This window comes from Etheostoma cragini, chromosome 10 (genome assembly GCF_013103735.1).
Source record: "Etheostoma cragini isolate CJK2018 chromosome 10, CSU_Ecrag_1.0, whole genome shotgun sequence".
Taxonomy (NCBI): domain Eukaryota; kingdom Metazoa; phylum Chordata; class Actinopteri; order Perciformes; family Percidae; genus Etheostoma; species Etheostoma cragini.
In genome coordinates, this window is record NC_048416.1 from 16,813,575 (window position 1) to 16,828,063 (window position 14,489).

At 38.7% G+C, this 14,489-nt stretch overlaps 1 protein-coding gene across 1 annotated transcript in view; it reads left to right on the forward strand.

Annotated features, from left to right (window-relative positions):
* Positions 1 to 10,158, forward strand: part of ahnak (AHNAK nucleoprotein) — a 31,122-nt gene extending 20,964 nt beyond the window's left edge. The window contains exons 12-15 of the mRNA XM_034883382.1: positions 24 to 1,471; positions 2,201 to 2,375; positions 4,494 to 6,674; positions 7,227 to 10,158. Of these exons, the coding sequence (XP_034739273.1) occupies positions 24 to 1,471; positions 2,201 to 2,375; positions 4,494 to 6,674; positions 7,227 to 9,205 (5,783 nt within the window). The 3' untranslated portion in view covers positions 9,206 to 10,158. The remainder of the gene's footprint in view (positions 1 to 23; positions 1,472 to 2,200; positions 2,376 to 4,493; positions 6,675 to 7,226) is intronic.
* The last annotated feature ends 4,331 nt before the right edge of the window (positions 10,159 to 14,489 follow it).

A 14,489-nucleotide genomic window follows, 5' to 3' on the forward strand; every position in this document is an offset into this window, starting at 1 on the left:
AATGCCATCGTGGAACATGAAAGGTCCTAAAATGGAGGGTCCAGACTTTGATATCAACCTTCCCAAAGCTAACATTGATGTGAAAGCACCTGAAGTTGACATCACCGGTCCAGAGTTCGATATCAAAGGGCCAAAAGCTGGATTTGACATGCCTAAAATCAAAATGCCATCATTTGGTATCAAGGGTCCAAATATCACAGGTCCAGATGTTGATATTAAGCTTCCCAAAGCTAACATTGAAGCACCTGATGTTGACATCAAAGGTCCAGAGATTGATATCAAAGGGCCCAAAGGTGGGTTTGATATGCCTAAAATCAAAATGCCATCAATATCAGGACCCAAGCTGCCAGATTGGGACATTAGTCTGAAAGGACCCAAAATAAAGGGTGATGTCTCAGCTCCGAATGTTGAGGGAGATTTAACAACTCCTGAACTTGAGATCAAAGGTCCTAAATTGGACATTGAAACAACAGAGGGTCAGTTTAGTGGGCAAAAGATGAAGTTACCAAAGATATCTGGACCAAAAATATCATTGCCAGATGTTGACATCAATCTGAAGGGGCCAAAGTTGAAGGGTGACTTGAAAGGAGATGTTCAACTTCCAAAAGCTGAACTTGAGGGACCAGATGTTACAATTGATGTTCCGGAAATAGGCACAAAGAAAACTAAATTTAAAATGCCAAAGTTTGGATTTAAGGGCTCAAAGATAAAAGCCCCAGAAGCTGACTTGAAAATGGTTAAAGGGGATATCGGCATCAAGGGGAAGACTGGTAGCTCTGAAGATCTTGACCTTGGATTGACTGGTCCCAAAACTAAAGGATCAAAATTCAAGATGCCAAAATTTGGTTTCAAAGGCCCAAAGGTTGAAATGCCAGAAGTTGATATTAATCTTCCTAAAGCTGACATTGAAATAAAAACCCCAGATGTTGACATTGAAGGACCACATGTTAAAATTGAGAATCCAGATGGCAAAGTAAAAGGAGCAAAACTCAAAATGCCAACTATCTCAGGACCAAACATTTCCATGCCAAATGTGGATTTCAATCTGAAAAGTCCGAAACTCAAAGGTGACATGGATGTATCGTCTCCAAAGATTGAAGGAGACATAGCAATACCTGAAGTCAACATCAAAGGTCCAGAGTTTGATATCAAAGGCCCTAAGGGTGGATTTGACATGCCTAAAATCAAAATGCCATCCTTTGGCATTAAAGGTCCAAAGCTAGAGGGTCCCGATGTTGATATAGACCTTGCCAAAGCAAACATTGACGTACATGCACCTGACATTGATCTCAAAGGGCCGGATGTTGATATTGAAGGCCCTGATGCTAAATTCAAAGGACCTAAAATCAAACTGCCCTCTATATCAGGACCCAAACTGCCAGATTTGAATATGAGTATGAGTGTGCCCAAAATAAAGGGAGATGTTGATGTGTCAGTTCCAAAGATTGAGGGTGAGATGAAAGCTCCCAAGGTCGAAATTGAAGGACCAGATGTTGACATCGAGGGCCACAAAGGTGGATTTAAAATGCCTAAATTTAAAATGCCATCCATTGGGTTGAAAGGTCCAAATGTTGAAGGGCCAGAAATTGATGTCAACCTCCCAAAAGCTGATATTGATATTAAAGCCCCTGAGTTCGATATCAAAGGACCAGATATTGACATTGACAGTCCAAGTGGTAAAATCAAAGGACCCAAATTCAGCATGCCAAGCATTTCAGGGCCCAAACTTTCCATGCCAGATGTGGACTTCCATCTGAAAGGGCCCAAAATGAAGGGAGATGTTGATGTGTCAGTTCCAAATATTGAAGGTGACATAAGAGCTCCCAAGGTGGATATCGAAGGACCCAATGTTGACATAGAGGGCCACAAAGGAGGATTCAAAATGCCTAAAATGACAATGCCATCATGGAACATTAAAGGTCCTAAAATGGAGGGTCCAGATGTGGATATAAACCTTCCTAAAGGTAACATTGATGTGAAAGCACCTGAAGTTGACATCAAAGGTCCAGAGTTTGATATCAAAGGACCAAAGGGTGGATTTGACATGCCTAAAATCAAAATGCCATCATTTGGCATCAAATCTCCAAACATGGAGGGTCCAGATGTTGATATGAACCTTCCCAAAATTAACATTGATGTGAAAGTACCTGAGGTTGACATCAAAGGTCCAGATTTTGAGGGTGACATAAAAGCACCAAAGCTTGATATTGAAGCACCAAATGTTAACATTGATGGCCACAAAGGAGGATTCAAAATGCCTAAAATGACAATGCCATCATGGAACATTAAAGGTCCAAAAATAGAGGGTCCAGATGTTGATATAAACCTTCCCAAAGCCAACATTGACTTGAAAGCACCTGAAGTTGACATCAAAGGTCCAGAGCTTGATATCAAAGGACCAAAGGGTGGATTTGACATGCCTAAAATCAAAATGCCATCAGTTTCAGGACCGAAACTGCCAGATTTGGATATGAGTCTAAGTGGACCAAAAATAAAGGGAGATGTTGGTGTGTCAGTTCCAAAGTTTGAGGGTGAGATAAAAGCTCCCAAGGTCGAAATTGAAGGACCAGATGTTGACATTGAGGGCCACAAAGGAGGATTCAAAATGCCTAAATTTAAAATGCCATCCTTTGGGCTAAGAGGTCCAAATGTTGAAGGGCCAGAAGTTGATGACAACCTACCGAAAGCGGATATTGATATTAAAGCACCTGAGGTGGATATCAAAGGACCAGATTTTGACATTGAGAGTCCAAGTGGTAAAATCAAAGGACCCAAATTCAGCATGCCAAGCATTTCAGGGCCAAAACTTCACATGCCAGATGTGGATTTTGGTCATAAAGGTCCCAAAATGAAGGGGGATGTCGAGATGTCAGTTCCAAAGATTGAGGGTGACATAAAAGCTCCTAAAGTTGATATTGAAGGACCAGATGTTGACATCCAGGGCCACAAAGGTGGATTCAAAATGCCTAAAATGACAATGCCATCATGGAACATTAAGGGTCCTAAAATGGAGGGTCCAGATGTTGATATAAACCTTCCGAAAGCTAGCATTGACATGAAAGCACCTGACGTTGACATCAAAGGTCCAGAGTTTGATATCAAGGGGCCCAAGGGTCGGTTTGACATGCCAAAAATCAAAATGCCATCAGTATCAGGACCCGAACTGCCTGACTGGGATATGAGTCTAAGTGGACCAAAAATGAAGGGAGATGTGGATGTATCGGTTCCAAAGTTTGAGGGTGAGATAAAAGCTCCCAAGGTTGATATTGAAGGACCAGATATTGACATCGAGGGCCACAAAGGAGGATTTAAAATGCCCAAATTTAAAATGCCATCCTTTGGGCTGAGAGGTCCAAATGTTGATGGACCAGAAGTTGATGTCACCCTCCCGAAAGCCGATATTGACATTAAAACCCCTGAGCTGGATGTCAAAGGACCAGATTTTGACATTGGGAGTCCAAGTGGTAAAATCAAAGGACCCAAATTCAGCATGCCAAGTATTTCCGGCCAAAAACTTCATATGCCAGATGTGGATTTTGGTCTTAAGGGTCATAAAATTAAGGGAGACGTTGATGTGTCAGTTCCAAAGATCGAAGGTGACATAAAAGCTCCCAAGGTTGATATTAAAGGACCAGATGTGGACATTGAGGGCCACAAAGGAGGATTCAAAATGCCTAAAATGTCAATGCCATCATGGAACATTAAAGGTCCAAAAATCGAGGGTCCAGATGTTGATATAAACCTTCCCAAAGCCAATATGGATGTGAAAGCACCTGAAGTGGACATAAAAAGTCCAGAGTTTGATATCAAAGGGCCAAAAGGTGGATTTGACATGCCTAAAATCAAAATGCCATCAATATCAGGACCCAAACTGCCAGATTTAGATATGAGTCTGAGTGGGCCCAAAATAAAGGGAGATGTTGATGTGTCAATTCCAAAGATTGAAGGGGACATAAAAGCTCCCAAGGTTGATATCGAAGGACCAGATGTTGACATTGAGGGCCACAAGGGAGGATTCAAAATGCCTAAAATGTCAATGCCATCATGGAACATTAAAGGTCCAAAAATCGAAGGTCCAGATATTGATATAAACCTTCCCAAAGCCAATATTGATGTGAAAGCTCCTGAAGTGGACATACAAGGTCCGGAGTTTGATATCAAAGGGCCAAAAGGTGGATTTGACATGCCTAAAATCAAAATGCCATCAATATCAGGACCCAAACTGCCTGATTGGGATTTGAGTCTGAGTGGACCCAAAGTAAAGGGAGATGTTGATTTGTCAGTTCCAACGATTGAGGGTCAGATAAAAGCTCCCAAGGTTGATATTGAAGGGCCAGATATTGACATTGAGGGTCACAAAGGAGGATTTAAAATGCCTAAATTTAAAATGCCATCTATTGGGCTGAAAGGTCCAAATGTTGAAGGGCCAGACGTTGATGTCAGTCTCCCAAAAGCTGATATTGATATTAAAGCCCCTGATTTGGATGTCAAAGGACCAGATTTTAACATTGAGAGTCCAAGTGGTAAAATCAAAGGACCCAAATTCAGCATGCCAAGCATTTCAGGACCAAAACTACACATGCCAGATGTTGATTTCCGTCTCAAAGGCCCCAAAATGAAGGGAGATGTTGATGTGTCAGTTCCAAAGATCGAAGGTGACATAAAAGCTCCCAAAGTTGACATTGAAGGACCAAATGTTGACATTGGGGGCCACAAAGGAGGATTTAAAATGCCTAAAATGTCAATGCCATCATTAAACATTAAAGGTCAAAAAATGGAGGGTCCAGAGGTTGATATAAACCTTCCCAAAGCTAACATTGATGTGAAAGCACCTGAAGTTGACATCAAAGGTCCAGAGTTTGATATCAAAGGGCCAAAGGGTGGATTTGACATGCCAAAAGTCAAAATGCCATCAATATCAGGACCCAAACTGCCAGATTGGGATATGAATCTCCGTGGGCCCAAAATAAAGGGCGATGTTGACGTGGCAGTTCCAAAGCTGGAGGGTGAGGTAAAAGCTCCAAAAGTTGATATCGAAGGACCAGATGTTCACATCGAGGGCCACAAAGGAGGATTTAAAATGCCTAAATTTAAAATGCCATCCATTGGGCTAAAAGGACCAAATGTTGAACGGCCAGAAATTGATGTCAGCCTGCCAAAAGCTGATATTGATGTCCATGCCCCTGAGTTGGATATCAAAGGGCCAGATGTGGACATTGTGAGTCCAAGTGGTAAAATCAAAGGACCCAAATTCAGCATGCCAAGCATTTCAGGACCCAAACTTTCCATGCCAGATGTGGATTTCCAACTGAAAGGTCCAAAAATAAAGGGTGATGTGAACATGTCAGTTCCAAAGATTGAAGGTGACATAAAAGCTCCCAAGGTTGATATCGAAGGACCAGATGTTGACATAGAGGGCCACAAAGGAGGAATTAAAATGCCTAAAATGTCAATGCCTTCATGGAACATTAAAGGTCCAAAAATGGAGTTTCCAGATGTTGATATTGACCTTCCCAAAGCTAACATTGATGTGAATGCACCTGAAGTGGACATCAAAGGGCCAAAAGGTGGATTTGACATGCCTAAAATCAAAATGCCATCATTGAACATTAAAGGTCCACAAATGGAGGGTCCAGATCTTGATATAAACCTTCCCAAAGCTAAGATTGATCTCAAAGCTCCCGAAGTTGACATCAAAAGTTCAGAGTTTGATATGAAAGGGCCAAAAGGTGGATTTGACATGCCTAAAATCAAAATGCCATCAATTTCAGGACCCAAACTGCCAGACTGGGACATAACTCTGAGTGGGCCCAAAATAAAGGGAGATGTTAATGCATCAGTTCCAAAGGTTGAGGGTGAAATCAAAGCTCCCAAGGTTGATATTGAAGGACCAGATGTTGACATTGAGGGCCACAAAGGAGGATTTAAAATGCCTAAATTTAAAATGCCATCGTTTGGGCTGAAAGGTCCAAATGTTGAAGGGCCCGACGTTGATGTCAGCCTCCCAAAAGCTGATGTTGATATTAAAGCCCCTGATTTGGATGTCAAAGGACCAGATTTTGACACTGAGAGTCCAAGTGGTAAAATCAAAGGACCCAAATTCAGCATGCCAACCCTTTCGGGGCCTAAACTTTCCATGCCAGATGTGGATTTACACCTTAAAGGGCCCAAAATGAAGGGAGATTTTGATGTGTCTGTCCCAAAGATTGAGGGTGATGTGAAAGCTCCCAAGGTTGATATTGAAGGACCAGATGTTGACATTGAGGGCCACAAAGGAGGATTCAAAATGCCTAAAATGACAATGCCATCATGGAACACTAAAGGTCCAAAAATGGAGGGTCCAGATGTTGATATAAACCTTCCCAAAGCTAACATTGATGTGAAAGCACCTGACGTTGACATCAAAGGTCCAGAGTTTGATATCAAAGGGCCAAAGGGTGGATTTGACATGCCTAAAATCAAAATGCCCTCATTTGGCATTACAGGTCCAAAAGTGGATGGTCCAGATGTAGATATAAACCTTCCCAAAGCAAACTTTGATGTAAATGCTCCTGACATTGCTCTTAAAGGGCCCGACATTAATATTGAAGGCTCTAACGCAAAACTTAGAGGACCCAACATCAAAGGTCCTGCAATAAAGGGAGATGTGGATGTGTCAGTTCCAAAGATTAAGGGTGACATAAAAGCTCCCAAGGTCAATATTGAAGGACCAGATATTGACATTGAGGGTCACAAAGGAGGATTTAAAATGCCTAAATTTAAGTTTCCGTCATTTGGGGGGAAAGGTCTACATGTTCAAGGGCCAGAAGTTGATGCCAGCATCCCAAAAGCTGATTTTGATTTAAAAGCCCCTGATTTGGATGTCAAAGGATCAGATTTTAACATTGACAGTCCAAGTGGTAAAATCAAAGGAGCCAAATTCAGCATGCCAAGCATTTCAGGACCAAACCTTTCCATGCCAGATGTGGATTTACACCTGAAAGGGCCCAAAATGAAGGGAGATTTTGATGTGTCTGTCCCAAAGATTGAGGGTGATGTGAAAGCTCCCAAGGTTGATATTGAAAGACCAGATGTTAACATTGAGGGCCACAAAGGAGGATTCAAAATGCCTAAAATGACAATGCCATCATGGAACATTAAAGGTCCAAAAATGGAGGGTCCAGATGTTGATATAAACCTTCCCAAAACTAACATTGACATCAATACACCTGACACTGATCTGAAAGGAGACATAAAAGCTCCCAAGGTGGATATTGAAGGACCAGATGTTGATTTAAGCCTTCCCAAAACAAATATTGATGTGAAAGTACCTGACATTGAAATGAAAGGACCAGAGATTGACATTGAAGGAGCTAATGCAAAACTGAAAGGGCCCAAATTCAACATGCCAGATATGGATTTCAATCTGAGAGGTCCCACACTCAAAGGTGATGTGGATGCATCAATGCCAAACATAGGGGGAGACATACAAACCCCCAACATTGACATTAAAGGTCAAGAGGTCAATTTGAAAGGGCCTAAGGGTGAATTTGAAATGCCTAAACTGACAATGCCATCTTTTAACATTAAAGGTCCAAAAGTGGAGGGTTCAGATGTTGATATTAAACTTCCCAAAGGAAACATTGATGTTAAAGCACCTGATGCTGATATCAAACTAAAAGGGCCTAAAGTCAAAGGAAAGATGGATGCATCACTGCCCAAATTTGAATCAGATATCAAAGGTCACAATGCTAACATTGCAGGACCCACCATCACCATGGAAGGTGTGTCTATTGATCCTTTAAAGACAGGTGTTACATTTCCCAAGTTCAAAGGTCCTAAGTTTGGAATGAAATCCCCAGAAGTAGAGGGGAAGACACCCATGTTCAGTGTGGGAGCAAAAGGTTCCAAAACAGAAATTAGTCTTCCAGATACAGAAGCAAATCTTGATGCCTCTGACATTGATATTAATGTAAAAGGGAAAACAGGGAAATTCAAACTTCCTAAAGTCAAAGGAAAGGCAAAGAAGCCTGATGTTCACATAGAAACACCAGCAGTAGACCTGGATGTAGACTCTCCCAATATTCATGCGAAAGGAACAAAGGTAAAGAAACCGCTTTTTGGTAAGCTTCATTTCCCTGATGTGGAATTTGATATCAAATCACCAAAATTGAAAACTGATGGATCTATTTCAGAGGGATTCAAATCACCTGACATAGATTTTCCATCTGCTAGCTTGAACACCACTATTGAAGGATCTGGTATTGACAGTCCAAATGTTCATTTGGGAGGGAAAGATATAAAATTAAAGACTCCCAATATTAAAATGCCAAATGTGAGTGTGTCTACTCCTGATACTGATACAAATCTAAACAGACTAGGAGAGGCAAATGTGTCTGCAGGTTTTAAAGGCCCAAAGGTAAATGTGAAAGGTGGTGCAGAGATTGATGCAAGTGGTTCAGGGGGCAGTGCAAGTGGTGACCTTCATTACCCAGAAGGTACTGTATCATTTCCCAAAATCAAAGTACCAAAATTTGGTATTGCTCTGCCTCAGATGGAAGGCCAGGGAGCTGGAGGGAATGTTGAATCAGCTAAAGGAGGCATACAAATACAGTCTCCATCTGTTAGTTGCCAAGTCAGCGGACAGAATATTGAGGTTCCCAGTCCAGAACTGAGGCAAAGAGAAGGTAAAGTAAAGGGAAAGATGCCAAAACTGTTTGGCAACTCAAAAGCAAAAGGCAGTAGTGCAGATGATCTTCGGGGACCAAAGGTAGAATTGAGTAAGGCACATACTGCAGAATTGACGGGTGGAAAATTAGAATTGGCGGGGGATCCTGGGCTCAGTATGTCAACTAAAGGCAAGTCAGCCTCACTGGATCTATTTCAGAAATCAAGGCATCTGTCTTCTTCTCTGCATGATGAGGGAGGGCTTGGAGTTAGTTCTCCATCTCACTTAGAAGCTGAGGGTGGCGACATTTCATTAGACCTAGGAGGAAGCAAGGTCAAAGGAAAGAAAGGCAAGTTGAAGTTTGGCACCTTCGGAGGTTTTGGTTCAAAGTCAAAGGGCTCATATGAGGTGTCACTTGGTGAGGAGGGTGAGGCAGGTGCAGGTGTTTCTCTTCCCTCTAAAAAGTCGAGATTGTCTTCATCTTCCAGCAGTGACAGTGGTTCAAGAGGTGGTTTCAGGTTCCCAAAACTTGAACTATCTGTTTCACCAAAAAAATGATTAATTATGAGGTAAATTAAACATTCTCATGTACCCCCAAATACACTCTCCTAATATGCCATCTATAGACCTTTAAAACCTAAGGGGACGTAAAAAGTAATCTCAAAATGAGCAGTTCTTTTTTCTGCTTTTTCTAAAAGAGTGCATGAGATTGTTTAAAATCCCTTCAAACTGTAAATAAGATGAATTTGTATTGTAATAATAAATGTTTTTGTACATAGTCCAGATTTATTGAACATATGCCATCTTACCAAATTTTCATGAATAGTTTATTACAGGGTTTGTCATTTTGTCCTATTTCATTCTATTAAATGAATTTTTATAAATGAACGGGTGTGGTATATTTGTATTCAGGGGTCTATTGCACAGGACAGATTGTTAAAATAGTTATTTTGAAGGAAAATGTTGTTTGTACATCCAGACAAATATAAACAGTTTTTTTTCTGAATGAAATTATTTTATTTTCAAGTTTTATAGTAATCAGTGCCGGAGCATATTAAGGCAACATAGAGCTGGCCCCTTGTAACACATTCTAAAGATGAATGGTGTTGTATACAACATAATTGCAAAGACAATCACTGTTTGGAAACCACCAACTCGCTGAAGTGCTGTCAGTATGTTTCTGTTCATATTTTAAGAAACCTTATTCTGTGACATTTACCAAAATACGCATTGTTTCATTAGTTTTTAACATGTTTTGCTTCCTAATCCTCTCATTTACATTTGACCTGTTTTATGATATTCTGTATTTTATTTTTCTGTCACTCTTTCTTTGTACACACACATTATGATAATGTTAACAAAATCACAAATAAACTGTCACCTTTTTTGATTGCAAGAATCTGAGTTGATAGTGAGTTGCATAGTTTTGATCAGATATGATGGAGATAAAGCATGATTCTTTGGGTCTATTTTTTTGTGTGCATTTTGCCAAATAAACTAAACAATACGATTCATGGAATTTGTTGGTATTTAATCAAATTATATAACACAGGCAATATTTGAATGTGTTCATTTTAAAATAATATTCATCATCCGTCAATCAATCCAACTTGAATTATCATTTGTTATTATGAGTCTTGATACTGGTTGTCACCACTGATTACACTGAATAAAAGGATACAGTACATTACATCTTTAGAAAAGGGGCAGAAGATGGATTAAGATATTTTAGGCAAAAGTACTAATAGAAATACTCCACTACAAGTAAAAGTCCTAAAACATATCAAGTAAAAACACAAGTATCAAAAGTAAATGCACTCATTCCACAGAAAAATGGTCTCTGTGACAGAAATATTATTATACATTTCATCATAAGGTTAATACTAATGAATCATGCATTTTATAATCTTATTGTGTGTTTTATTAACTGAAAAGTTATAACAACTAAAGCTGTTAAATACATTTAGATGATTAAATGTGTTCTAAGCGATATTGGGTGATGTTACCTCTTACTGAGTTAGAAGTATTTAAAAAAAAAACAAGACTAGCTGGCCCCTCCCTCCTCCTCATTCCGTCCACTCCTCCTCCCTTCTGTGCTTCTGCACACTAACCCCTTAGTATTGGCATCAAAATGCACTTAAAGTACTTATTACGCTGAATGTAGCGTTTTAGAATCATGTAAATTACTATTGATGAAGTGATGTGTACATTACTTTAATGGTAAATGTGTGACTACTTTTTACTTTATAAACTGCTTGGTACCTTATTCACATTATGCTGCCCCGTCCATTTTTCTCTTCCAGTTCAAACACAATTGTATATCCTTCTATCTTTCAATCCTTACTCCCAATAGTATTATTATTATTATTATTATTATTATTATTATTATTATTATTATTATTATTATTATTATTATTATTATTATTGTACTTTACAGCTCTGAAAATTTAATTACAATGAGGACATATTTATAGGCAATATTTGTATGAACTAATCACATACTGGGAGTCTACATGGTTCTTGTCTGATAAAATATTAAAATGTAAAAAACTGTTTTTTGAAGCTTAAAAAATGATTTTATTTTATTTTTTATTGACAAAATGCAGTATACAAAGAATCAGATAAGCATCAATTGCATATACCTCAAGTGTACATACTTATGAAGATATAAATTTAAAACTAACAAGATAATTCAATTAATAAAATAACATATTATTGTTATTAGGGTAATGAATTTGGCAATGCTAAATGAAGTAATGGAACGTCCACTCTAAAACGTAAGTAGGTTTACAAAACGACTGCATGCGGAAGTGCCCTAGTTTAAGCAAAGAACATAATGAATAATCATATATGATATGCATTAGTTGATTTATATTTTGCATTATTAATCTAAATATGCAAAGTATCTAGTAACTAAAGCGGTCAAATAAATGTAGTGAAGTAATTTTCCTCCAAAATGTATTTGATTAGCCTAGGCGAAGTAGACAGAAGCATTACTAGAAATAAAAAAAGTGGTTACCTCAAAATTGTACTGAAGTACAGCACTTAATGTATATACTTTGTTACTGTAAATGAAGAATTAACAAAAGGTTTATTGAAACAGCATGATGAAAATGATATGACAAAGACAAATGTTACACTGCAGCTATCAGCGGACTGAAAGACATGCCTCCCCTACTGGAGTCATATCAATCAGTCCCAAATCATTGTAAATTTTAGAATTATATTCCCTGTACCTGGGGCGATTCCATTTCCATTGGCCCGTTGTTGGCATGCACTGCCCTTTCAATGTTACATCGTTTTTAAATTGTCATTAAAAACATTGTTGATTATAGCCGCTTAAAGTAAATGTGAAGGGCGCGGATTAAATTAACATATGTATACAAGAAACATGAAATCACTGCATCATTGATGTTGTTTAAATTCACAGGTCTTTACAAGCACAAAACATTATTATATTGTTCACATTGCATTCAATGCAGTCCAAATTTAGAAACTTTAAAAAGTATCAGAAATAAATAATAAAAGGTGCATACAATAAAATATAAACTAGAAACGAGTATTTGAAGAGAAATTACATGGTAAAGTGAGTAAATGTGGGAATGTAGATGAATTATTGGGAATATTTTGTGAAAATATAAATTGTTTTTGGCCCTCTGGAATGACTGCCCTTTGAAACAAAAATACTGATATGAGTCTCATTATGAGAAAATGTTAAATATGCCACCTAGTGGATGAAATATAATACACCACTACTGTTTAGAGGATTTGATAAATACAGTTTTCAAAAGTAGTGCGTATTTGTCTAATGTGTTCTTCGTATCTCGTCTGTCATGTTTGAACTATCTGCGGGAATATAAGAGTATTGCAATATCTTGATAGTGTACGTGTGTATTTGTGTTCTTATTATCTCATGGTTTTGTGTGTTTTTGTGCAAATGTGTACAGTATGTGTTGACTACCTGTTGTGAACCAAAGTGCCCCTTTGAGACATTAATGACATTTCAATTTCAATTCAATATTTTGCAGAAATGCCCTGATAACATTCACACAGGTATGCAATCCTACCAAGAAGCCACCCAGTACGACAACACACTGAACTGCAGCAGTGGTTGGGGTTAGAAGACAACGAGCAGCACTTGTCTCTTTGCACCTCCGGGGTGGTAAGACAAGTGCTGCTCGGTCATTTACCTCACCCAGATTTATCCTGTCGGTCTAGGGGATTAACCAACGTCCTGGTCACAATTTTGCTTCTATAACCTTTAGTCCACGTCTGCCCCAATATTGATGATTTATTACTCTTTATGTTACATTATAATTACTTAAACTGTATTTACTTTACTGTATTTTTCTGTCCGAGCCTGGCCTGCGTCCAACAGGCATTAAGATAGTAAGGCCCGAGCCTGACACAGTTAAAGTCTCTTTTTTTCTCATACTAATGACACATTCACGTTTGTTTGTGTGGAAAGTAGAGTTGGGCTGTAACCAACTTTTGATACCGTCAAACATCCTCCCTATTTTACCGTGGTATACGGTAATTCTGTGACTAATTAAAAATATGGGGTCACCAACCTGTTTTCTTGTGTCCACACGTTCAGAAACTAAATACCCCCTCTCTCTCTCTCTCTCTCTCTCTTTCTTCTCCACACTGTCACATAATGACAACCAAACAGAAGTATTTTAGGCATTAAATAAATTATATTTAATATCTGTGCATTGCATTTTTTTAATGACAGTATTGAAACTGATACGTTGCTATTGTTAAGACCTCGCGGTATACCATATCACCGTATTACCGCCCAACCCTAGTGGAAAGCTTGCTTTTATTAAGCGACTGTATGAAGGCATTCGGAATTGTCAACAGATGAGCGCATAAGCGCACGTTACTAAGATGTTTAATTTATAATGTTCCTGATTGCTTTGTTACCGACCTGGGTCTGGAAACCCGGGGAGACTCGTTACCTCCAGGGCCGACCTTATAAAATGAATTGTTGGGATTAAAATCCTGTTCCTGGTGAGCAAATTAATTAACTTGGCTTTCAGTTTGGGGTTTGTTTCGGACACTGCACACACTGTGTACAAAACTTAAACTTATTCCACCAACTCTCCTCTGGTCGCATCTACAACACTTCTACTTCCTCTTTCTCTGTCTCTCTTCTGCCCACTTTTCACACACACAGACCAACACGCACTGAGCTCTCTTAAAGGAGCCGCAGCACCATTTTACAACATACTGTATGCCTATCGCGCTGATGTGACCGAGCCCGACCTAAACCTGAACATAATTTAAAAATGTCTGTCCGAACCCGGCCCGTCCCGTCAGGGCCCCCTATGAGCCTGGTTTGGGTATCCGCACTCTGACATCTCTATCCATTTAGTGCATGCAAAGCACTGAGCTTGTGTGTGTAATTCCTGTCTGCAACGTGTGTAACAACAACAAAGGAAAAATTGTAATTTCCCCTTATACTAATAAAGGATACATTATTATTATTATTATTATTATTATTATTATTATTATTATTATTATTATTATTATTATTATTATTATTGGTATTATTATAATTTTATTATTTTATTATTATTATTATTAATATTATTATTATTATTATTATTATTATTATTATTATTTTTATTTGCGACATGATAGGGCTAGTTTCAGCAATGTTTTTTTCAGCAGTTTAAGAGATTGCTCACATTAAAACGTATAAACACAAGTCTTACAGAAACTTGGCCTATAGGTTAAGGCTTTGTGAAGGCAGTGTTTTGCGTCAAACACAGGATGTGATCCCACCATTCCTGGTTGCTTGAATGCAATTGTTGTTGTATTGCAGAGGAAGGAACTT